Raw genomic sequence first — 27331 nt, forward strand, 5'->3', positions numbered from 1 at the left:
TCTCCTTGCTCAGTTTATTTTCAGCACTGCAGCAAGCAAGAAAAAATAAAACAATGTTCAAAGCACCAACAATAAGGTGAAAAAAAATAGAAAGGGGATAGCATAGAAATTAAGTATCTTGCCATGGATTTTTTTAATTGACTAAAATACAGGATAACTGGGTGTTGAAAACTGTCCAAGAATGTCCAATAGCAATAGCACTTAGACTTATATACTCCTCCATAGTGGTTTACAGCAGGGATCCCTAACTCCTGGGCCATGGACTGGTACTGCTCTGCAATCTGTTGGGAACAGGGCCACACAAGTGAAGCTTCATGTGTTTGCACATGCAAACGCATCGCCTCCCCACCGTTGCCACCACCGCCATTGCTGCTGCAGTTCTGTGGCACCAGGAAGGTTGTGGAATCACTGCTTTACAGCACTCTGAACAGTTTACAAATGTCAGCATATTGCCCCCAATAATCTGGATCCTCATTTTACCAAGGATGGAAAGCGGAGTCATCCTTGTGCCTCAGGCTGGTTTTTTTGTGATGCAACTTCACTGTAATATACTGGTAAAACATTGATACACTGACAACTCACTAACTGTTGTCTACTACATATGAATTGGACTAAGTAAAGCTTGATTTGATTTTAGGGCCAAAATACAGATAATTATACAATAAATGCTGCTAGGATCTGCTCATTTTTCCAACCTTAATAACAGCTGTGATGGTGAGAATGAGAACCATGATGAAGAAGGAAGAAATGCTTCCTTTTGTGGCTACTGTTCTTTTTCCCCCTCCTGGCTGCTGTTTAACTCCAGTGAAAAGTTCCCATTGATGCCAAAAGCAGTTTCCATTCCATCTACATATATAAAAGCGAAATACCACTCACGCAGCATCATGAAATCTCTGGAACCGTAAAACCTACAAACTTGAAATTTGGCATGTATGTTTCTAGGTGCTTGCTGAGAAAGGATTTTTCTAAATGACCATCAGATCATTAATATTTCTTATACAGCAATTAATTAACATGACAGAATAGAAAACAGAACTGCATAAAATAGAAAATAGAATAGGGAATGGAACAGAACATAAAAGGGAACAGAATAAAAAAAAGAATAGAACAGAATATAATAGAAGCATAGAGCTGGAAGGGACCTCAGAGGTCATCCAGTCCAACCTCCTGTTCATATTACCAACCACAATCTTTTTAATCTGCTGGATTTAGGAGCATACTAAGGAGATGCTAGGATCCTCCTAACTTAGGACAAATTCCTAGCCGATATCCTCAGAAAGTTACCAGGACTTCTCTCCAAGGAATCTCAGCAGAGTTAACAAATCAGGTTTCCACAATTTACTCTCCGCTCACAATTAACTCACTAAGATGGTTTCTCCCAGAATCCCCCAACCAGTATGCTTTAAAAGGGATGGACTTCAACTCTCAGAATCTCCCAGCCAGGATGCTTTAAGATGGTTGGATAGATGGTTAACAATAGTCTTTTGATCCCTGAAGCAACTTCCTCTCTGCTGCCAGAATCCGGCTCACTTTAGCAGTGGTGGCTTCCCAAACTTGACACCATGACTCAGCTCTCCATGGCTTCCTTGGTCAGGCGGGCAAAGACCATGCCAACATCCCGTGGCAGACTTGAGCCGACCTCCCTGTCCCATTTAGGAAGCTGCCCCAATGCAGGGTATAAAATCTGGAGAAATCCAAATTTCTCCCTCTCCCCTAAAGAGGAAAAGATCCTCATGGTTTGCAAAGAGGAGGAAAAACCTGGAGTAAATCCAGTGTTCTGAGGGATCTTGAGTGGAGATTTGGGGTAAAGCGGGAGGAGGAATTGCGGGGTGCTTTTTGAACCCAGGTTTGAATGAAGCTGGGCAAAAGGAGAAATAAAAGGGCTAGAAAAACAGGTTATAGTCAGCCCACCCACCTACACAGCTGAAGGTTAATAGTCAAACAGGTTGGGGAGGAAATATAGTCTCTAAGAGTGTTGGAAACTTTAAGGCAGGTGGACTTGAATTCCCTGAATTCCCCCAGCCAGCAAGAAATCCCCCCCCCCCTTTTAAAGTATGCCGGCTCTGGAATTCTGGGAGTGGAAGTCCTCTTAAAGCATCCTGGCTGGGGGATTCTGAGAGTTGAAGTCCTCCCCTCTTAAAGCATCCTGGCTGGGAGATTCTGGAAGTTGAAGTAAAGAACTCTGTTCCAACTGCTAGTTGCCTCACATTCCGTTACCTCAGTTCAAACTGGCAGACATTCCATTCCTTCACTCAGAAGTGGTCTGGGGCTCCTTATAGTACTAAATGTTGCTACCTCACCAAAATGTCTACACCTTCCACCTATGGAGCCGCTTCCAAACTTAACGCAGCGGGAGAGATATTAGCTCAAAAAAGGCCAAAAGTGTTGTTTTTGGAGGGTTATTCATCCACTCAACAACATTGCCCTCAGTAAAATATGCCCGATCACACAGTTTTGTAGCGAAGCACGGGTATCCAGCTAGTCCACTATAAAACACAAACTTTTTTAAAAAAAACCTCACCCAACATCTTACCTGTTCCTCTATGCTAAATTCCTGGTGTTGTTTGAGGACTGAAAAGGTTTTTCATTTACTGGGGTGTGTGTGTGTGTGTGTGTGTGTGTGTGTCATATCTTTATATTTTTAAATCAGAATAGCTGCCAGAATAATTTTGTATGACTTATTTAAGAGACAAAGTGTTTACCTGAAGTAACTTAAAACACTGGTATATCAGTCTATAAAGCTGTAAACAATACCAGACAGACCTCAACAGCATTGCATTAATTCATCCATCCATGCTTTCAGAGAAAAACCCATTGAACCTTTTCCCAATTCTGTAATCTTAAAAATTGGGCAGTCAGTGAAATTGAGAAAAGGCAAATAAGTAGAACTCATGGAGACAAGACTGAAACACCAGCTGAAAGACCTCATTCAGATGGAAAAACAACCTGTATGAGAAATCACATTCAGAATATAAGCATCCATTCCTAACTGCAATGCATTACACATTTTGTGGCTTGCCAATTGCTCTGCAGACACCAACCCATCCTCTCTCTAATTTCCATGTGTTCAGCAGGGGCATTTACAGCAAGCTTCTACTTGCATGCATTTAATGTGCATAAAACCGTCTGTGAGATTCAGAAGCCTGACAAAGCAAAATTCCTGACTACATAGAGATTTCTACCTACCTTTAAGTAATACAAAACAAAAACATAAATCCTCCCAACTTAAGAAAGAGATTTTTGGCAAGCTACCCACTAGTCTAACATAGACCACCCTGTCCTCCTTACTTGTATTGATCTATCCTATTCATCCATAGCATAGTGTATTTGATATACAATATAATACAACATATAAATGCAATACATAATAATTTTAAAAACACATGTATGCTGCTTTTCATTTCTGAGAAGAAAATTGTCTACACTCCTATGACATCTGTACTTCCAACGAATTGCCAACATCCATCCAGTAAACAAATACTTTAAAAAAAAAGCGGACAAAGAGCAAGTGGGATCTGCTTTGATACAATAATGATAATAGATGATGAATTGGTTGGAAATTAACTAAATTGCTGTCTCCCCTGATGAGCCAAAAACCACAGGGCAAGCTTCCTGCAGGCTGCTGGATACTTATAGCTCCACAGCACGCAGGGAGAAGCTGGCTCCTATCATTAATTATTGAGTGTTTCATTTATGTCTCATAAATAAGAAACTCAAGTGAAAATGTTAGATGTCAAATCAGTTTGGTAACAAATAAAGCCATCCTGGATGTTCTCTCTCTCTCTCATTCTCTCTCCTAGTTTTAGCATTATAAAAGACAACTGCAGCAGTTCTGAATAATAATAAAGAATTAGTTATTCTTTTCCCACACAGCCAATTTTATCAATCTAAAATGGACAAAGTTTTATTTATCAAATTTAGATACCATCTCACTCACAGATGCTTAAAATGGTATCCAGAATCAACAAATCTCCTATCAATGAATATATACACAAGTCAAATGGTCATGTCTGTCTGTTTGTAACCTTCAGTTGGATGCATCAGTGTCTCATAGGACAGCCATTTTTGAACCAAGTACCTTCAATGGGCTAACATACACAATCCCAGGACCCATTACTTCCATGGGAATGAAAATTGGGGAAGTTGTGGTTGTTTCAGCACCAGTTAACATGCCACTGAGATCAGTCACAGTCACATGATGGTTATTTCCAATGTTCCCTGACTTTCCACAAGCGAATGGAGAAGCCAGCAGGAAATGTAAACTCAGTCATGATTGCCATCCCTCTTCCAGCTTTGCTTATGGGAACCTGGCAGGAAACATCATCAATGAGGAAGCAGACAAGGAAGGTTGCAAGTTGCCTGGATAAATCTCTCTCTGCCACACAGCCTCCCCAACCTCTCTATGCTCAGGCTGCGCCAGTCACTCACACTTCACAGCACGCTGTCTTAGATCTGTGCAACATTTCTTGTGCACCTTGCACACCCTTCCTGACCTGGGCTGCATCTTCACATGCCCTCCCAAATCCAAGTGGCACCTTTTATGCACATTTCATATCCTACCCGAACTATGCACCACTGCTACATGCCTTCTCCTTGAAGATATGTCAGGAAGAAGAGTGAGGGTAAAGTTTTCCTTGTGATTCACGACTCTCTTTATTAGAGAAGGGGAAGTGATGCTACTTAGAGAAAGATAAAGTGAAGCTACCTTCTTGCAGACTTAGTCCGAAAATGGATATTGGATTGTACTGATAAATGGATATTGGATTGTATTTAATATCATTGATAATCTCTAGCTAATTGCCCGTTATTCTTTATCTCCATATGTCAGGTTGAGAGAGATTTTAGATCCAGCTCTTTGAGATAGACCCATTTATTCAGAAACATACCCAACATAAAAAGTACCAAAGTTCTTCATGATCATCCAGTTATCTATCTTAATTGTTACCAGGTCAGGGGTGTCTACAAAGTGTAGTTTAAAAAAAAAATCAGGATGGTTGCTGTAAAGGCTGCAATGCACATACAAACCAAGTGCAGCTGCCAATTTGACCTTTTTTATTATATCCTGTGAATCTATATTAATGTAGGTGTTGATGCAGAAAATCACCTAACACACTGAAAAAAACATGTGAACTTATAATACTGTATAGTTACTGTGCTATACATGACCCTAACTTACAGAGGACAATTTCCTCTTCAAAAATTGCATGAGTCCAAGACTAATGTAAAGCTTTAAGAAATGTTTAAAAATACAAGACAAGAAGGACAAACATACTGTAATTATAGAGTAGCTAGAATGTCAGAATGGTTCAAATCCACACTGAGCACACAGGTCTGCAACTATTCTCTTCTCCTCCCCTCCAAACTTTTTGAAACTGATCTGCAAACATCTTCACTTCACTGCCAACCTCCAAAGCCTGGGGGCATGCAGAAATCATTACAAGTCAATCAATATCTCCTCTAACTGCCTAATAATGGGAGCCTGAAGAGAACATCATACAATTGTCACTCTGCCCTCTGAGCCACTGCTAGTCCCAGGAAGATAATATAATTCTTTCTCACCCATTCTATACAAAAATAAATGAAATAAATTGCCATCCATATAATGATAAGATACTATGTGGGGACCTGCTCAGGGTGATCAGGGTGACATGCTATTGTTCTCTCACTGCATTTAAAACCCTCTGAAAGTGATATGTTAGAGTCCAGGAGCTTAGAAGCAAGTAACTCATCAGTTACCATGAGAAACTGGACCATCAGCAAACTTGGCAGAACTGAGTAAAAACTCAACCTCTTCTCCATGTTCAAATGAACTGCAGCAAATCCAGAAAAGCTTCAATTTTCAAAATCTGTCAACATTCTGCAATAACACAGATTCCAGACCAAAACTTTCAGAAGTTCTTTTAGTCATGAAAAACTCACTGAGTAATTTTGGACCAATTTCATAGCCAACTCTACAGGTTTATTCAAAGAAATAAAATTAGGACTGGCCAACATGTGGTCTATGCAAATCTGATTCTTCATAAGATAACAGCTATAAGAATCAGAAAACTCATCACTTTTTGGTATGATCTTCTAGTGATCCTCCAAACCTTTGCAGCCATTGCTGGTAACCCTAATAAAAATAGAAATGAGAGTACTAGAAAAAAAGGAAGATACTCATGCAGCAATAAATGTATAAATATAAGCAGAAGCTTGAACAGCCAATTAAGACTCAGCAGCTGTATACCAGATTCAGCAGGCACAGAGCCTAGAGTTTCAGGCTCATTTACAAGAATTTCTCCAGCGTGAGGCAAAGCTGGAATAAAATATAGGATTATAAATCACATGCATTTGTTGTTAAGTCTCTGCTAAGAATGTTTTACATATTTTTTGACAGCAATACCTATTGCATAAATTTGACCATTGCACAGGGTTTGTCAAGAAAACAATGTTCTGTTTTGAACTAGAAGGTCCTACAAACCAGGGTTCCCCAAAATGTTATTATCAATCCCCAAGGATCAGTGAAACTACCCAAAGGATTGTGGTTTTTTTATAAACAAATTTTATTAATTTTCAAAGACAATAAACAAACAAAACATAAAACATAAAAACATGAAACATCTTTTCTGAAAGCTGCTTGATCCCGGGTTACATCTCTTCGTACAGACACAAATTCAAATTCATGTTCATTTTATATACCATTCCATATCTTATTACCATTTTCCATTTTCTATATAGCTTCTCGCCTCTTTTAACTTTCTTAATTTTATTTTATTTATCTCATCTCAGTTCAAATCATAATGCTTATTATTCTTTGTCTGTTTTTCCAGCTATCTATTTCTCTTTCCTCTTTAAACAAAACTTCTCCTGTACACTGATTGGAGTGTGACGCCTTTAACTCTTTCCCCTAAATTTATAATACTTAATATAATACATGACTTCCATTGGGATTCTGTTTAGTACATTCTAAAATTACACATTATATTTTATAAAAAGAAAATTTTTTATAAGTATATAATATAATTAAAACAACTATCAATGCCAATACAAATCTAATCATTAGTATTAATATTCATTTATATCTTAAACATTTTACACGTTACTTTTCAGTTGAATATCATACTTTTATGGGAACACTTATACTTTCCATATACTTTCCATCTACTTTCCATAGTTATTTCCCGCCCCCCCACATCACATATTTTAAGTCATTGTATCATTAAAATGTTCCCATTTCCTCCTACTTCAATTCTCTCATTTATTTCATTGCCTTCTTTTTATTCACAAAAATTTCACTAAGTTACACTAAATATTTTATCCCATTTTTTGATCACAAGTTGTTTCCAATTTTCTAAAATTATTTCTAAGTACAAATATAAGAATACAATCTTATGTACCTTTGCAGAATCCCTTTTTCAATTAAATGTACCCATTATCTCTAAATGAATCTTGTTTCTTTACATCTTGCTCCCCACCATTACGGCTTCTCATCCCTTCCTTCCTCCCTTGCTTGTTCTTCTCCCTGCCCTTTTTACTCCCTTTTCTTCTTCTGCTTTCCCCCTTTCTGTTGTTTTCTAACATTATATCCACTTTTCACCTTATTTTTCTCTTTTTTGGTTGTTTTTTCAAGTCTTAAAGTCCCCTTTTTCTTTTCCTCTTTCTCCCTTTCTTCCCCAAATAAAGTTACTTGTTCATCAAAGATGGTTTCTTCTTTGTCCCAATCATCTTGTTGCGTGGTCAGTTTCTCATAAGTGCAAATCGCCATTTCTAAAAATTGAAAGAGTGCCAAGAGAGTCTTTCCCTTCTTGTTCTTCTTCTTTGTATTTTTTGTATTCAATTTCCAATTCATCCACAAGTGATGCCATTGTAGAAAGAAAAAGTTTTTCCAAAACAACCACCCAAGTGTTTTTAGTCAAAGATAATTCCCAAAAGTCCCAAAGTCACCAAACAATCCAAATAAGCTGTTTCTTTTAGCACTTTCTTCTTTCTTCACTTTCTCTTTCTGGGGTTACTGTTTAGTTACAAAGTTCCAGTTAAAATATATCTTTTAGAAGTCTTGTTAGTATTTAATAGTTCTTTGAAATTCTAGGCAATCTCCTCCTTACTTCCAAATCCTGCTCCAATTCTTTTTCTCTCCCTTCCCACTTACAGCAAAAAAATTTTTTTTTTTAAATATTCAGAAATCCTTATCCCTTTAGCATTTAATTACCTATTAGTGCCAATGCGGGTTTTTCCGATTTCTCTTGTATTTCTATTCACTGTCACGTTAGGAAGGAGAGTGAAAAAAAGAAAAACATTCCCTTTTAACTTCCATTTGCTGCTTGTAAATCTCTGGATATGATGTATCTTTCACAAATTTTAAGTTCCAGGGTACTTTCGTTGTTGCTTTGTCCTGGTCAGCAAAAAAACTTTCACTTCTTCTCAACTCCTCCAGCACTTTCTTTTCCCGGCTGAGCGCTTCTATGTGGCAGCCATTTCTGACCGCCGCTCAGCTGCCTTCGGAAAAGGGGATTTAGCCGGCTAGAGAAGAGAGGTGCGATATCTCTCGACCCTGCCAGAATCCACCCCTATCTTTGCCACCTTCTATGGAGGTGGCTAGCCCTGAAGCCGGGTAGCTCAGGGCACTCCGGCAGCGAGCACAGGCAGAAACCGTGCACAGTCGCGGATTCCTGCCTGTCCCGAAGCACTGCAGACTGGAACTCCCCAAAGGATTGTTGTTGTCATTAACAGTACAAGTAGTATTTATAATTTTTTATATATAATAAGCGCTTGAGTGTCAATCAACAATCTGAAAGTCCATGTGGGGATCATGCTGTAAACAGAGAAACTCTTTTATGCCACCTAGCTAACCGGTGTGTCACTAATTGAGGTAGATATGTTTACTGATGGGTTGAGTAATAAACAATTGCACCAATTGGATCAAAAGTCACCATTGTATAGAATCTGCACCATCTTCCTCCAAGAAGTGAGTAGCATTTCATGACTCTTGAGCAAGAGAGTACAGGCAAGACTCATGACATCACTAACCATTTCCTGTTGCCCACCAGGCAGTAGTAGTTGTGGCTTGGGCACAGTGGAAAGTCTGTTACACGTCTGCCTATTGGAGTTACTTTAATCCTGTAGGAATTTACCAGATCAACTGACCCTTGTGGCTATTCTCCCAAATCTCTCCTACTGACTTAGTTCCTTTAGGTACAGATCCATTGCATTAACTGATAGCAGTTACCACAATTGCCAGTTGGAATATGCTTTTTTCCCCATATTTGGAGGAAACAGAGCATGAAAAAGAAGTTCTGCTGCAAAGTTAAAGCCTTCCCTTCATCTTGGGTACATTGATAAACATTTTGTAGAATTAGCAACAAACCTTTTGTTGTGAAAACAGTGGCCAAAAGTGTAGTGTTGGGAGATCATACTGTCATTCATACTGTCTTTCAGCCATTTTTCAGGTATGTAATAAATATTTACATAAATATTTAATCAAGTATATATTTTATAATAAAATTTTAAGTGCATTGTAATAAAACTATGAATTGTATAGTTTTATAATGACATCCAGAATTATTATAATTATAAAGGTTTGATAGACTAGGAGCAGATATTCCAAGATCTAACCATTGATTTATTCTTTTTGTATTGCTTAATCAGGGCACTAGGCAATATCTTTTCACCCATAGATAAAAATCCTCCAGAGTTCAAATCCAATAAAATTGTTCAAATCTAGAAAAATTCTACTATTGTTTCTGGAGTGGATGAAGAAAAATATGTACTGCTTAATACAGATAAGACAAATGCTTGTAATCAGACAAAGGCTAGGAATTGCTAGCTGTGTTGAGTGGCTTTTTCAAGGGGACAGGAGGATAGGCATCTTCTAAATCAGCAAATACTACATTTAGCTTACTTCAGCTATCATTTGGTCTAGCCTGGGAAAAATGCTTTCAGAGTGGATTTCTAAAATCTGTGGCATCTTTTTTCCATTTCCTTTTTTTTTTTTTTTTTTTTTTTGAGGCCTATCCAGAAGTCTGAAAAAAAGAGGGGCTATTTTAATAAACAGCAGAAGCTTGAACTTCTTATAACATAGTATGATAGACTTGCGGGGCCGGCACGTTGTGCAACCAAGGTCACATAGTATAATAAGATTGGGACTGGGTCAGGGACTTCTGTCCTCAGTGTGAGTTGGATTGTGTGTGTGTGTGTGCACAAAGGGAGTCTCAGCCAATCTCATTGTACACATGTTGTACTCTGACAATAAAGGTAATAATAATAGTCTTCTTCTGAAATTTGTTTTGAAGAATGCACTGCTTTAATATATAACATAAACTCTTCCAGTCATTTATAATTTCATGGCAACTGCCGTGGTGGGCCGAAGATGATTTTAGAGAGCAGAACCAATAAATGCAACTGTGAATGGATCAGTTCCCCAAACCTCTCTTCACATCAAGGAGAGGACCAGGATTACTCACAAGTGCTAAAAAGAAAAATTCTAAAAGATCTCCTGTCTTTATTCTTCACATTGTCACTTTGCCATTTGGTCACAATTGCAGCAAAGACTTTATCATTAATTACATTTTTCTAAGACAAATCCTGGAGTCTGTTGTCTGAATATGTGTGTGTTGGTCTATCTATGTGTTTAGCCTACTCCAATGCATCAGGTTTGTGGATGATGATAAGATAATTTAGTTTTGACGTGCATGCTTATTTACAGTGCTGGAAATAAATCCTAGGGCTGAGCATTGTCTGGAAATACTTCTTAAAATTTTTAAAGTCCCTGGAGCCACGTTTTACCTGACTTGAAAAATCTGAAGTTCCTATCAAAAAACTCAATACAGATTCCAAAGAATACCTAAAGGTATTCAGTTCTGTTTTACAATAGATTTGCTAAAAACTCTTTGCTTTTTTCTATCCAAGGCAAGAGAGAGAGAGAAAGAATCTCTCTGGACATGCTCTATGCCATCAAAATCCTTCTGAGCTTTGTCCAGTTTTTGTACAAGAAAGAAAAGAATGATGTGGTGATAGCTTTTAAAGTTATTTAGTGTTTAAAATACTGGTATGTTTCAGACATCTTTACCGAATTGCTTTACTTTGGAAGAAAACAGATGTTGCACAATCATTCCATCATCTGCTATATTCTTCCATGATTTGTATCTCATCTGCAAATCTTAACAAAATATTCAAATAATGGCTGTATAATAATGCCAGACAACTGCGTTTGCTGTGTCAAAAAGTATCAGGCTATGAAGTCAGACAAAAAAGAAAAATATTACATATATGGAAATCATGACAACATACTGAGACACTTATATTTTGTTGCATGTTTCCTTGGGCAGATTTGGTGCCAGGAACAGAATATGGAATTGGGATTTCAGCTATAATGAATAATAAGCAGAGTGTTCCAGCCACCATGAACGCAAGAACTGGTAAGTGACATACTGCATACAGGTAGTCCTCAACCTGCGACCACAATTACAATCAGTATTTCTGTTGCTAAGCAAGGCTTCTGTTGCTTAGCAAATTAAGTGAGCCACACCTGATTTTACAACTTTTTTTCCACTGTTGTTAAGTGAATCTGCAATCATTAAGTGAATCCAGCTTCCTCCCATTGACTTTGCTGGTGGGAAGCTGGCTGGGAAGGTCTCAAATGGTCATCACATAACCTCAGGATGCTGCAAGTGCTCTAAATATATGCTGGTTGCCAAGTGCCTGAATTTTGATCATCATGTGATCATGGGGATGCTACAATGGTCATAAGTGCAAAGACCCATCATAGGTCACTTTTTTCAGTGCTATTGTAACTTTGAATTATCACCAAACAAATGGCTGTAAGCTGAGGATTAATGGGATATAAAACCTGACATTCCAGCTTCTTACCTAAGAATGGAGGAAGGGTTACATTCCGTTGACATTAGAGTATGTCTTGCTCTATTGGAGCATTACAAGAAACTAAAAAGCCTTCAAAGAGCAAACCTTGCCAAGTTTTCTTATTAGGAATCAATTAACCAAACAGTACAGTCATTTAAATTTTCATCCTGGTATCATTATTACAAAAAACTTAGAAAGGCTGTTACATCCTTCTGCAGACCATGCCTTTGGTATATCTTGAAGGGAGATTTTGTAAGCGACCTGTTGAAAAGCATCTCTCACTGTACTAAGCAAAGGACATTTCTCACCATGTCTTTCACTGTCCCATTTATGAGGAGGTCGAGGCAAATTTATGGAGCTAGGTGTCCCTAAGGTCTTGGACCAGAGATGGTATTCAGCAGGTTCTGACCAGTTTTGGAGAACCGATAATGGAAATTTTGAGTAGTTTGGAGAACCAGCAAATGATACCTCTGACTGGAGATTTTATGGTATCTTTCCCCTGCCACACCCACCAAGCCAGACCCACAGAACCGGTAGGAAAAAAAATTGAATCCCACCACTGTCTTGGACCCTTAAAATGTTTAATTACATTCTTGCAGGTGTGTTTCCAACTGTTCATAGTCAGGTTGGTCCTTTACCTTGTCATTTAAGCAAACAGAAATTTAAGTTCTTAAGTGTAACCCTGAGTTTATCCAATTTTCCTATAACCATCTTCTTTTTTTATCATCTTCTACTTTCTTTTATTGTTGTTTTGCTTTACAGTATTGTACCTTATGCTCTGCTATATTGTTATTACCTGTGATTGCAATAATGAATCTATTTACTTACCATATTAAAAATGAAACAAAATGTGACAACATTCCGAATTCCAGTTGGCTAATGATGCCTTCTTTGAGGAAGTATATTTCCCTGCAATACATACACACAGAATTGCATCCTATGTTTATTGAAGTCTTAGACCTTATTGAGCTATTTGGATTTTCTCCCTTAGTTTTTTTCACTTTTTTCATTTTTCTTTTCCTTTGTAACATTTTGTACATTTCTGAAAACCTGCTAAAAGTCTTCATTTTATAGGAGAATGTTGTTTTAGCATCACAAGGATCTATTCTTAGCTGAGATCTCTATTTAGCATATGCCCTCAAATGAAAGAAATTTACTCAGCAACAGGCTGAGGTAATGAAAAGAAGAGAAAATATTGCTGCAGTGGTCTAGGTCACAGGTTTATTCATTAGATACTATCTCGAGACAGGCAGTTTTCTTGATGTATAATAGTTTTCCTTCATGAAGGATACAGCTCAGAAATTAAGACTGACATTTTTAAGAATGATGCCAAACTCTGGCCAAATTCCTCTTTTTTAGATTTTTTTTTTCAAGGCTCATATTAAAATTATCATGTTATAAAATGAAAATTACAGCAGAGATAGTAAAACGGAAAGGAAGAAGAATGTTCTCATAGGGGAAAGGAGAAAAGAAAAAAGGAATCCAACTTTTTTTGTACAATAAAATACAAAACTACTGCTTAATTTTGTGTTTTACTGTAGCAGCAATGGCACAGTGGTTAGAATGCAGCCTGCAGTTTGGCCATTCAAATCTCACCAGGCTCAAGGTTGACTCAGCCTTCCATCCTTCTGAAGTCAGTAAAATAAGGACCCAGATTGTTGGGACCAATAGGCTGACTCTGTAAAACACTTAGAGAGGGCTATAAAGCACTGTGTAGAGATATATAAGTCTAAATGTTATTGCTATTAATTTTTTTACTTTACCACCAAGTACTATACTATCCATTTCTAAATTAATCAACAAAACCCAATGTCAGGAGTTCGTTTTTTTCTGTCTTGAGCATAAAGTCCAGAAGCAGTTTCCAAGTAGAAACAAAGTTAAATATGGTCTTTTTTTCTAATTAAAATAGTCAATGTTGTCATATCTACTAGTTCCATCCATTTTCCATCTATTCCTCTGGTGTGGAGATTGATATATCTTTCCATTTCTGCACATATCGAATTCTCATTGCAGTAAACATAATAGTAACAAATCTTTTTTCTATCTGCTTATCCAGTAATCCTAAAAGGTTTTAATTATACATTAGTTTTAAGAAGCTTCTGCATTTTAATATGGATCTATGGCCAATATTACTTTGCTTTCTCACAACTCCACCAAAAATAATAAAAAGCACCTCCTTTAGATTATTTTTTTAAATTAACCCCACCTGCATTATTTTTATACCTAATACTCCTTTCTCTTTCTTAATTTTACCCACACTAACAAATCTGTGTGGTCAGTTGGGCTGAGAGAGTGTGTCTGATCCAAAGTCACCCAGCTGGCTTTCATGTCTAAAACAAAGACTAGAATTCACAGTCTCCTGGTTTCTATCCTGGTCCCTTAATCACTAGAGCAAGCTGGCTTGGAATGGTTTTAATGCTCACCCTCAGGGCAATATTTCATTTCTTCATTATATGCCAGTCTCCTACCTGGCCATTGGGCTCTGTTTTAACATGACTATTTGTGCTGTGGAACCTAGATACCTGTGTTGCTCTGCTTTTTTTTGGGGGGGGGGGGAGGAGATTTTATTAGAAATGGAAATAGTGGCTAAATAAAGGTCTGCCAGGAAATCAATAATGAAAAAGTAACATTGTAAGGCAACAACAATATTTATTCTGAATACAACATCCAAATTGCTTTTGTCATTTGAGAAAAAAACCCCTTTTTTTTACAAATATCAGGAAGAAAAGACTAAGCATATTTAATAAATGCTAAATTTATTTAATCTGAAACATTTATAAAGGAAGGTAATCAGCTGCTGTTGATGGAGCTCTGTAAACAATCTGACCTCATTACCAAGGATCTCTCCTTGGCTTTTTAACAGCCACTTTTCTCCAATGTCAGCAACATGGCTTTTCTGATCCACAGGATAATCTCTTCATTTCTTTCTTTGTTTGCAAAACAGAAACCAGCCCTCAACAAAGTGAAGCTTTGCAGTTAATTCCAGAAAGCTGAGAAAACCTACAGCCTAACATATCTGCCCAACCATCCCTCTCTTGCAATCACATGAAGTGAAATTATCCTGCAGCGGAATGATTAATTGATATTTAACTCATACACCAAGATAGATAAGGCCATTGCAATGAGGAAAAAAACATTTTTTTCCTATGCTGAAAAGCATTCAAGATTTCAAGTCTGCTAAATTCCAAATGGCAGGCATCATTGTAACTTCATTTTCCTATTAAGGTCAAAACGCTTCAAAGCATGTTCAAAGTTTAAAGAATAATGTATGGTGCTGGTTTTGTGAGAATTATCTTTGCTACAAAGACAGCAGCCATCTTTAGATGCCTTCAGTCTACAGTGCAGTAATGGTGTAATTGCTGGGCCAAGAATTGTTTATGAACAGCTCCTGGCCCAGCAATTCGTTTTGGATTCCTATTGGAATCTGAATAAATTTTTGATGGGAAATATGTTTAATTTAAAAACAACTGTGGAGCAGAACTATATTTTCTGCCCAACCCCAGGATTCTTAGCTACGTTTAAGGAGTGCTCTCAACATTCTTTAGAAATTCTGAGAAAGAAAAGTTGATATTTTCTTTCCTTAAGCAAACAAGGAAAATTTTATTACAGCCATTGAGCTGTCAAAGTAAAAACATAACAAAGCAAAACATTAGCATGAAAAGCATTCTGGCAAGATCTAGATACAGCTCAGGGCTTAAATTACTCATTACTAACCCAATCTTTGAAGTGTCATTTGGCAGAATCAACATGCTGCAGCATAAACTTTGGCCACATGAAGAGGAACAGCTCTATCTGCACTTGGCAATAAAAAGAAAGTATAAAGTATATCAGTTAATAAACTATATACTTACTTTATTAATTAAAATTGAGAGAAGTAGTCACACACAAGGATCTCAATAAAATAAGAAATACAACTGAACATGTCTCAGGGTTTCAACCTCCCCTCAGCCACAAGGGCAGACCCAGAACTCCATAGGAATCTATGTTAAGCCAACAGAAAAAGACTAGCTCACCTCAAGGTGATTAGATTTTTTTTTCTCTATATATTTCTGATTCACTTTTAAAGTGTCAATAAAAATATATCCTAAATAGTTGATGCATCATTGACCCAGAATAATTTTGTTTTGAGATGGATGGCAAATACTTTCAATAAATAAAAATAATAATAAACAGAATATACATCTCAGTGGACTTCCACCTTCTCAAGCCATGATGTGAAAACACGGATGCATTTCTTAGTTAGAAATTTGTTAGCCACAGCTGGGTAAGATACCTGTTGAAAATGCTGTAATACTGTAATAGATTTACTTAGCACAGACAAGGGATTGATATTTCCTTTCCCTTAGTTGCTGCTAGAGAATATTCAGTGTATCTTATGTAACCCTGAGTGTGATTTATAAGCAGAAAAAAACATCTGACATGTCCCACATTCTGGTCTTCCACATGAGAATAATTTCTGGAATTAAAAATGAAAACACACCAAATTTAATGACTTCCAAGTCAACTCATTCTGTAATGCTACACTGTTGGAACATCAAGGTCAAGCAAACAGGCTTTGTGCTTTCTTTGATTGAGGCAGGAAAAGTATCCCAGGGGGGTAGGAGTATACTGTGGGACAAACAAGGCACCAGAAAAAGGCTCAGTCTCTATCATAGAACTGGCACCACTTGATTGTTACACATTTGCTTACAATAATCCTATACCAACTTCTGGTTATCAGATAACAGTGAGAATTTGAAAAATCAATATTTCTAGAGCATATATGCACAAATCCAGAGTGTGCAGTACGAACAAAACCAAGAAATATGTGGAAAGTCTCCCTCTATCCCCATTTTTCCCCCTCCTTTTCTGGAAAAAAAAATGATAACCATGTTCTTGAGAGCTTGCTACATCTTCACTTAATTTTTATAAAGCTCAGAAGCTTTCAGTTAAACTGTTTTCAGATTACCATCTATACGCTATGGATTTCATGAGCTTTTTCTTTTAAAAGTAGACGATTCACGATATTTACTCAACCTAAGCAAGACCATAGATCAGACAACTGGGAGAAAATATGCTAGAAAAAAAGCAGCGTCAAACAATATCCATTTAGCCCCAAGAAAATAGCATGGCTGATTGCACATAATCGATTCAGCAAAGGAAACATTACCTTTAACACAGAATTAAATGTTTGCAACTTTCTATCTCCCGTGTGGAGTCATGTGTGCTTTTGAATGTGTGAAAATAGCAACATGCACTCTCCCAGATTCTTCTCATAAAGAAAAATAAGCAAAAATAAAATATATAAGAACACAAATGGGAACAAGAAGTTGAAAGGTTTAAAGAGGAATACTGCAAAGTTTCTGTCATTCATATTTATGAAGATGCTTTTAAAAACTCTTGATCTCTTTGAATTAATAGCAGATGTACAAAATAAAATGATACAGATGTGGGAAGAGCTCTGATTTAGCCTCCATTTCTGTGTATACTGGGAAGAATAGAGTTAAAGATGTTCTATTTTTATACACCCAAGAGCAAGCTGACATTTTACACATGGGAAAGTATTTACAGCTGGAAATTCAATGCAAACAGCTTTTGTCTTTATTTGATATTTATATAGTGATTAGTGTGGCAAATATCAAAGTCTGCCTTAGAATCTAAAAATATTGATTTTTAGATCAAACTGCTCTATCAATGTTACTCAACTCTATTTCTTTTCCATATTAGGCTTGGCTGATTGCTTTGCATGCTTGTAACATTACCATTGCCAATCTGTATTTTAGGGACCTGTGCTTTTAAGAATGCAGTTTCAGATTAGGGAGAAGGGAAATTGATTGATTGACCAATGAGGCAGAAAGACTCAGGTCACACCATCCAAACCTCAAGCCTGCATGGAGTAAATCATTTTCAGCTGGAATCCAAAGAAGGACTTTCTCTGTTCTCCTAATTTTGCAAATGCTCCTTCCCAGAGGCTGAGATGGCAATGGTATTACTTGCATGTTGGCATCAAGTGAAACATTAGTATTGCCCTTCCTTATTTAGATTTAATATCCACAACCTGTCGATGTCTTTTGGCCCATAAATGCAGGGGTCAGTGTGCATAATTATGCATGCATAATTATTGTGTTTTAAATTAATATATGTTTTCTAAGAGCCAGTTTGAGGTAATGATAAGACACTAGGCTAGGAACTGGGGAACTGTGTGTTCTAATCCTGCCTTAAGAATGAAGCCTGATGCATGTCTTTGGGTGCCTCTCTGCCTTTGGAAGAAGCACTGGCAAACCATTTCCAAAAATGTTATGAAGGAAATTGCACTTATTTGTCCAAGACTGACTTGAAAGCACACGTGTCTTTCTATCATTGGTTTTATGGAGGTGTGGTGGCTCAATGTCTTAATGATGCTGGAGATGATCTTTGTGCCAGTGGTTTGAGTTCTAGTACTGTGTGGCAGGGTGAGCTCCAATCACTGGCATCAGGTCCTGTCTACCTAATAGTTCAAAAGCATGTTCTACAAGAGTAGATAAATAGGGATCGTTTTGCTGGGAAGACAAGCCTGGTGTTCTGTGCAGGCAGTCAGATTTCCACTGGCTCTGGTTGCAGTGCCTATTTGCAGTCCCTATTTATGAGATGGCTCTGAGGGAGAGAGAGGGCCTAGAATGATGATGCAAGAACAGCCCTTCATCTCTTTCTGGGGGAAAGCCAGCCCATCATCCAGCCTTGGGAAGTACATGAGCATGTCGTACAATAGAGCTGGTAAACTGACAGCGAACTACTACTCTGCAATAGCATTGTGGTCTCCTGGCTAATGTAACAAGGCCATGCACTAACAATAACAATAGGTTTTGTTGATTTATGGCTATAACCACCATAAGATCCTATAAATGGTTTTAAATAAACAAGCAAGGCCAATGAAGCTTCCATTTGCATTGCATAACACACAAAAGACACCTCACTTAAGTTTACTGAGGACATGTCCTAACAACATAGCCACAACCTCACAGGCAGCCTGCCCCTGTAGCCGGTCCAAGGAGTTTTATTTTCCCTGTTATTTTGGCAGACAACATTCCAGATAGACCTACGTGGAGGAGAAGTCTTCAGAGTTAGCAATCTGTTGGGCTTCAACTAGCCCTTTGCAAGACTGCTCCTTCCCATCTACCTGAAAGGGTTCATGACAAGGAGGGCATACAGTATAGTGGAGGCTGGAGCCACAGAGTTAAAGCCTACCACCCACTAACAGCAGCTGTCAGTCTTTTTATCCATGGAAGGTTTTCAATGAGGAAGACATACAGAAGGGAAGTAGCACTGTGGCACAAGAGCCAAGCTGCACCAGCTCCTTCCCTTATTCATAGATGGCAGGGCTCCTTCCAGAATATTTCCATCTTTCATCTCTCCTTTTCAATACATATAGGAGATTTGTGGTGGGAGATTGGAGTTTCCCTGGACCCTCCAATCCCATTGAATAGAAAGACAAACTATTCCATTCCCATGGAGGGAAGTGATTTTAAGGGGAAAAATGCTGCAGGACAAAGCAGAACAAAGGGGAAATGGGCATTTGTAACAAAGCACTATAAAAGTCACTGGCAATTATCCCTCCCCATTTGTCAGAGAGATAGGAAAAGAATACATTCACCCAATTGCATATGTTCAGGGCAACTGTTAAGTGATTTGTTTAGCTACCAGGAGGTAATGCTAGATGGGGAGCGGGAGGTCAGCCAGGAAGCTAACAATCACTGACCTGGAAGTGTTCAACACTGGATTCTGTTAGAAGAGCAACATGCTCACTATCAGATGTGGGAAATTTTTCTTCTCAAAGATGGAAGAAAAGCACTTTTTAGTTGCTGTGTGTATGTGGGTATGTTGTCCAAACTCACCCTTTTAAATAGATCTGACACACAATTAAAGGACAGCTGATGATAGCAATTTAATTTTGTTATTATTTATATCTGTGAGGGGAAAATGTCATTGGTTGTGGTCACAAATTACTGAGGACCAACTCTGGGACCAGGAAAGAGATGCAGCTGTTGATCTTTTTAAGCCAGAAGTATTGACATGACAGCTAATGGCTACTATGGGGGGTTTCAACTGTGTTGTCTGTATACAAAATCCTACTTCCAGGGGTGGGATTCAAATTTTTAACAACCGGTTCTGTGGGCGTGGCTTAGTTGGTGGGCATGGCTTGGTGGTCATGTGACTGGCTGGGCGTAACCAACTCAACATCACTCACATGGCACGCATCTCCTCCCCTGGCTTTTCATGACTGTGAAGATGCTGCAACAGTCGTAAGTGTGAAAAACGGTCATAAGTCACTTTTTTCAGTGCCATTGTAACTTTGAATGGTCATTCCACACAAGCAAAGTACCAGCAAAGGAGGAAAATAAAACTCCAGAGACATTCCTGAGACAGGAAGTCTAGTCCTGCCAAGAATGTATTTCCTTCCTGCCTTCCTTACAGGATTAGGTCAGTAATTTCTTCTAACAACCGGTTCTCCAAACTGCTTAGAACATTAACAACAGGTTCTAGCGAATAGGTGCAAACCTGTAGAATCCCACCCCTGCCTACTTCTCAAGACATATTCAAATTTATATAGATTTTCACTGGAAATGTTCTTATGAAATGTCTTCATGATAGACTTTTTAGTGTAATCTGTTGTTCTAGAGTCTGTGTATCTGACCATTTATCATTTTACATTCCAGCATTCCATTCTTCAAATAGCTCAGAGTAGTTTAAATTAGCATTTAAATAAATGTTACAGACATGAAAACACAATACAATTCAGCATAAAACTCAAAATTTAAGTTAGTTCTTATCCTGCAGATGAATGCATTTCATGCCCTTGTTACTTTCTGTCTTTTTACATATCCTGCTGCTGCTAGAGTTGGACAGCCCTCATGACCTGATTGTGACAGCTTCTACAGAAACATCCATATCTGTGTCCTGGACCAAAGTCAAGGGTCCCATTGATCATTATCGGGTCATCTTCATGCAAGCTTCAGGAATGGCATCAGAGGTTACTGTCTCTAAAGATAAATCTGAGCTTACACTTACAGACTTAGAACCTGGGACTGAATACACTATCTCAGTCATTGCTGAAAGGGGCCGACAGCAAAGCTTGGAAAGCACCGTGGATGCCTTCACAGGTACTAAAGAACTATCCGATTACATTAATCAGACACTGAGGGTAATCTCAAAGATCTTCCATTGCTATTTTATAACTAAGTGTTCCATGTCACATTTGGTTGTTGTAGATAAGGAGTGTCAAACTCACATCATCACAGAGGTGTCACGTGATGTATCAGGACTTTTTTTCCCTTTCGCTAAACTGGGCATGTGTGTGTCCAACACATGACTCTTCCAGCCTGCAGATTGCGAGTTTGACAGCCCTGGTGTAGATGATTTGTCATAAACAAAGCTCTCTAGTATTTAGAAGGTTTCTCTCATGCACTGGGCATCTGAATGGCCATGTGCATGTACACACACACACACACACACACACACAAACACACACACTTATTTTTCCCAGCTCCCTGTCCAGGGGTGGGATTCAAATTTTTTAACAACCAGTTCTGTGAGCGTGGCATAGTTGGTGGGTGTGGCTTGGTGGTCATGTGATTGAGTGGGCGTGGTCAATTCGATGTCACTCATGTTGAGAGGCGTTTCTCCTCTCCTGGCTTCTCGTGACTGGTGATGCTGGATTTTTTCAGTGCCATTGTAACTTTCAATGGTCACTAAATGAACTGTTATAAGTCAAGGATTACTTGTACAAAAATACAAAAAGCTTCTTTGTTTGAAAAAAGCTGCCCTAAGTACCAATCATTAGATTAAAAAGCCGGAGTTACAAATCAGGCAGGGTGCCAGAGCACCTTGAGGAATTAAAATAGTTAAAATGCAATGATAACTATTAGCAGCCACTTGTTGCTCATAAAGTGAAACCCAGAGGTCATTTAAGCTCTCCAGAAAGAGCACACCCAGGAAAAGCAATCCTTAGAACCATTTGCACCACTTAAAGATACCAGCTGGTCTCACTCATCTCACAAAATATCCTATGGAAATCATCCAGATTTAAGGAAAGATCACATGCCTCCCAGAAAGGCAGTAAAAAAATCAGTGCCAACTGCCAAGCTTGCATCCTGCCTCTTGGAAGTATATCCCAAAAGGACAGTGCCAGATACCACTAAAGCAGTGAAGGAAGACCCCACTCCCCAGATAGAAAAAGAAACCATGAGACAGGAAAAAATTCAAACACAATATAAATAATTAAATCACAACAGTAGCTGTTGTTTGTTAAACCAATTACCAGAACAAATAGACACAGGAACTAGCCAGATTTCTCGACCCAGTTTATTTTCAGGAACAGAGATTAACCTTTTTCCTTTCAAACAAAGCTGAATAGGGAAAATTATCCCATCAATAAACACAGGATTAAATGTCACCAAGGACAGAATTAAACTTCACCAAAAACCAGTTTTAGACCAAAACTCAGAAAGGGTTTGTAAACTCATGTTTGAATGTCAATCTTTCTAGCTAGCCAAGAAGCCTTGCTGAATATCACTCATCTTGGTTCCTTGTCATTAAAAGCTCCTTTCTGGTTATTCAATTATTTCTTCAAAGTGCTGATTGTTGCATGTGGCTAGAAGTATATCCAGGGGAGTATCTCCTCCCAACAGCAGTGTAAAAAGCTTAAAATAACCCTTCCCCTTTAAGAAAGTTTAAAAAAAAAACCTCCTTCAGAGACAGAAAGTCTAGGCAGTCTGCCAAGAATGTAATAAGGGTGTAAAAAAATAAAAGGAGATTTATTCTAACTACCAGTTCTCCAAACTGCTTAGAAAGTTAACAAGGGGTTCTATAGAACAGGTCAGAATGGGTAGAATCCCACCCCTGTCCCTGTCCTTCATGAGCTGCAGCCCACCTTGACGAATCCTTTTGTATAGAACAATTGATTTCAGAACAGTTTTTAATTACTCAAAACAGAGAGCTAAAATTCAAGAATGCTCATGAGATCCATTCCAAAGATAAATTTCCAAAATCTTAACAGTAATAGTAACCTTTCTTAGCTGAGAGGCACATTTGATCCTATTTTAAGTTAATTAATTAAAGTGGGTTGATATTATCCTTAATGTATTAAGATAAATTATGCAGTTTCACATATGCATACTCAAGGTTTTATGGTATACTTATAGCCTTGAGGTTTTAGCCCTCCCCTATTTCTATGTTCATGAAAATTACCTCTGATTATTTGATGAGCACACCTAAATTTATCACTACATTTCACATCCTGGGGCTGAATAAACCCCAGCTACCATTTTCACATTTACAAGTCTGTTCTCTGCTCTTATTTTTAGGATTCCGACCAATCACACAACTTCACTTTTCTCGTGTAACTTCCTCCAGCGTGAACATCACTTGGAATGACCCCTCACCTCCAGCAGATAGGCTGATACTGACCTACAGCCCCAAAGATAAGGAGGAAACCAAGGAAGTGATGCTGGACCCTACAAAGAGACATGCTGCTTTGTCAGGTCTACAACCATCCACAGAGTATATCATGTCCCTGGTGGCTATACATGGCCTTGTCAGCTCTGAGCCAATAGTTGGTTCGGTCACAACAGGTAAAAGAGCAGAGGATTCTCTATTCTGGTGTGATGCCTGTTTTTTAATCTCTTCTGCAAGAGAGTTGATTACAAGGTCCTTTAGGAAGATGCCTTTTGAGTAGTTGCCCTTGAAAGTATATCTCTACACACACACAAAACACACTTACATATACCAACACCACCAAAATTATGGTTGCCTTCAGAAAACTGTTAAGATCTAAACTGTTAAGATTTTTTTTCCCAGTAAAAAAGTTAAATATATTATATTGCGGCTAGAATTGTCTTTGCACAAAATTGGAAATTGGACAGCACCCCTTCCAAGGGATTGGTAATTTAAAAATGTGTTGGATTGTGCAGAGATAGATAAGCTTACTTTAGAATTGAAAGACAGAGAGGAATCGGAATACTACGCCATCTGGGACAAATGGTATAGTTGGTTAGATAATAGAAATAAGGATTAAAAGTATGTATGTATACAGATATACTAGTAACATCGATGTCACAGTGTTGTAAAGAATGTAAAAGAAATTTTTAATCTTGAAAAAAGTGCAATAAAATATTTGGAAAAAATAAGTAAGAAGCAGACAGCAAGTGGAAGGAATAGGAGAACAAAACAGTAGAAATTGATTTTGATTGACATGAGAATTGCTTGGGATCTGCAATAAAGCTATGTATTTATCTATTTTTTAAAAATCTAACTTTTCCACCAGTTATTTGGGACCAGTTGAGTCCCCTTTTGGATGTTTTTATTATTGTGCTTGGTTGCTACTTCATATTTTGTATTCTATATTTATATTCTGTTCGCTTCATAGCTTTATTTGGGGTGTCCTTATTTTTTTGTTTGTTTTTCTGTTTATGTTGTCCAAGTCACCTTGTTTGAGTTGGCAGCCTTATAAATCTAATAAGTAAATGAGTACATATTAAAGGCAATCTTTGAAATGAGAGAATGCTCTTTGATTTAAATTAAACTCGTTTGGGGTATTAAAAATCATATTTAGCTTAAGGTAGACTAGCTTACATTGCCTACTTAATATAAGCTGTCCAGTTTTCTGAAATTTCTAAAAACATAAATAACTGTATGCTTCAGTCCTCAATACGTTTGAAGAAGTCACATTAGGATACATTTGCTTTAATAGTTCAGCTCCTTTAAATAGCCCCATCTGCTTTCAATAATGCCCCCAAAATGTAAAAAGAAAAGATGTGACTGTTTTAAAGAGCTGTTTGCTTTCATTACATTCCAAAATATTCTCTTTAGATCATATTTGAAACGTAGAGTGTTTCAGTATAATAGAGGAATAATACATTTCTAGTCTAAGAATGATATGTGAGGCCATAAAGATTGTTATGAAAATGATAACATGATGTAAACCTAATTTTTGATCTGTGAAGTAGGATATGGATTAACCAAAAATCAATGTTCCATCTCAATTTATTTATCTTAGTACTGTAATTCCCAAACTTTTGGAGAGCTAGTAGTCTGTTCCAAGAAATACATTTATATTATTAACAATTCTGGTAAGCCATACAGCAGGATCCTGGAACCAATACATATCACAAAAACTCAGCCAGCTCAATCTTGGTATAAGTCTAGTTCAGGATTTATCATTTTCTGATGAGGGGCAATAGCTGGAAGAGAAACTAATACAGAATGCAAGAATTCCTCCTCTAGGGGAAATCAGTATTACTGTATTCTGCAGATTCCAAAATTATTCTTTATGTGGTAAAAATGAAGAGAGCTTCCCTATTTTAATTTAGAAAATAGTCTCTTTAGCTCTCTGGTGTTTGAGAACCCTTGCTGCATTCTTACTATCAGTTGTATTTTGATTTCCAAATGGAAACAAGTAGCTAACAATCTATGGCCATACACTTCAGATTGGAGTAAGGAGCAGTAAAATACTGTTGAGGCAGAGAGAACACGGACTTTATGTAGTGCCAAAGACAACCAGATCCCTGTTTCATGGTTTCTCACACATCTCCCTTGCTAGTGCCATGTATACCAGTTTGCCTTCACTTGGCTGGACTATAGAAACAACTGGTATCACAGAAAACCATTTTCAATATATAGTATCACACAATCAAACTTTGGTTGACAAAATTATTAACATATTATGTTTGTTTCCTTGAGAAATATGAGTAGAAATAGAAAAAGGGGACTTCTGGAAAGCAAACTGGTCCCATTTCTCCTTAATTACCCTGACACAACAAACACACCACACTTCTGTCCAAAATTGGTTGCTTTAATGGGAACAGAGAGCTTTCAAAAATGAAAATGAAATTGCTTGCTTCTCAATTGATGTGCTAATCCTGAATTAGCACATCCATGGTTGGAGGTTCTCACAAGACCTGCTGATCTTTAGCTGGTATGGCAGTTATGGGTGGTGTGGGTTTGGGGTTTTGTTTTTTTTTAGAATCAAGAGATCCTGGACCTCATCCTCATCATTTATATATTTATTTATTTTATTTGTCAATTGCTTACAAGATAATAGAGATAAGAATAAACATAAGTATAAATACAGGAAATAGGTACGAATAATTGGGGACAATAGGACAGGGATGGTGGGCACATTTGCGCGTTTATGCATGCCCCTTACATACCTCTTAGGAATGGGATGAGGTCAATAGTGCTTAGTTTGAGGGAAAAGGAGTATGGGTTTGGGGATGTGACAGTAGAGTCAGGTAATGTGTTCCAGGCATTGACCACTCTGTTGCTGAAGTCATACTTTCTGCAATCAAGTTTGGAGTGGTTTACATTAAGACCTATTCACTATATTCCCATTAGAATGTGAATTTTGGAACTTGTAACTGTTGTCCTTTGTTTCACATAGGGATTGATCCACCGAAGAACTTGACCGTTCTCAATGTTACTACAGAATCTGTGGCTATCCATTGGGCACCTCCAATTGCACCTTTTGACCACTATAAGATTTCATGCAAATCTGCCCAAGGTAATTCTGCTCCATCCTCAAAGTTTGTGAATGGAGTTCAGGGCTCCAATAGAAAATATATACATGGATTTAAATAAAGGTCAGGCTTCAGCAGGATAACCTATTCAGCAGCTGGGTACTTTCAGCCAGCATTATTAAGAGTCTTACTGACTGTATGAATAATTTTTCCTTTGAGACTAACATTGTCCCATTCATGCACCTTTATGCTCAGACTTAAGATCCAGTTCACTGATACAGTTTATTCCCAGGTATGTTTGCCTGGAACAGCAGTCTTAATGTGCTAAAAAAATATTATTTTATTGCAGTTCCATAAAATGATATGCCAGACTTCCAAAGATTTTAATTTTAAAAGACAGATGGGCACTCAAAATAAAATAGGGGTAAATGTTTTGGCAAGAGACTTTCATTGCATTTGACAAGCACCTTGAATAAGCTACTTCTATATGAAAAGTCATCTGCTAATTACTTGAGTACACATTCCCCAGAAGTAATTCACTGCATAAGTAATTCAGTCACCTGCCTTGCTTTCTGACATTCTGCTGTAAACATGGAAGCATGTCTACATAATGCAACTGCACATTTTAAAAATAGGGAACAAATAGCATTATATGTTTACAGAGAATTTGGAGTTGAGTAGATGCATATATGTCTATTTATTGTATAGAATATGTTATAGTAGTAACTTAAAGTATTGAACCAGGATCAGAGAGAGACGCAGGTTCAAATCCATCCCCAGCCATAGAAATGTACAAGTTACTTTGGGACCACTCCACTGGTGGTATGCTACTGGTTCGGACCGGTTCAGCCAAACTGGTAGTTTAAAAAAAGCCTCCAACGATCAGCTGAGAGGAGGAAAAAAAAGCCTTCAACAATCAGCTGAGAGGATAAAAGAAGAGAAAAGCGCATGGGTGGGTGGGAGGGTCACTCCTAGCTTTTCATTTCTTCATCATCTCAGCTGATTGGTGCATTAGGGGCATGTGATGT

The 27331-nt window shown here is 37.8% G+C and overlaps 1 protein-coding gene and 1 long non-coding RNA gene across 5 annotated transcripts in view; one reads left to right on the plus strand and one right to left on the minus strand.

The window, feature by feature from the left end:
• Positions 1–16976, minus strand: part of LOC148126236 (uncharacterized) — a 38537-nt gene extending 21561 nt beyond the window's left edge. The window contains exons 1-3 of one of the 2 annotated variants that reach the window (XR_015743022.1): positions 16847–16976; positions 15550–15627; positions 12664–12744 (exon numbers count right to left, since the gene is read on the minus strand). This is a non-coding gene — a long non-coding RNA (uncharacterized LOC148126236). The remainder of the gene's footprint in view (positions 1–12663; positions 12745–15549; positions 15628–16846) is intronic. The other variant, XR_015743023.1, reaches the window with a different exon arrangement.
• The window catches only part of TNR (tenascin R), a 497168-nt gene that overhangs the window by 436279 nt on the left and 33558 nt on the right, over positions 1–27331 (plus strand). For 2 of the 3 annotated variants that reach the window (XM_087930476.1, XM_026703463.2), the window contains 4 exons: positions 11304–11393; positions 20688–20951; positions 23154–23420; positions 26228–26347. In XM_087930476.1, coding sequence (XP_087786602.1) covers positions 11304–11393; positions 20688–20951; positions 23154–23420; positions 26228–26347 — 741 coding nt within the window. The remainder of the gene's footprint in view (positions 1–11303; positions 11394–20687; positions 20952–23153; positions 23421–26227; positions 26348–27331) is intronic. The other variant, XM_087930477.1, reaches the window with a different exon arrangement.

Source organism: Pseudonaja textilis, chromosome 3 (genome assembly GCF_049901715.1).
Source record: "Pseudonaja textilis isolate UNSWEBS1 chromosome 3, rPseTex1.2, whole genome shotgun sequence".
Classification (NCBI taxonomy): domain Eukaryota; kingdom Metazoa; phylum Chordata; class Lepidosauria; order Squamata; family Elapidae; genus Pseudonaja; species Pseudonaja textilis.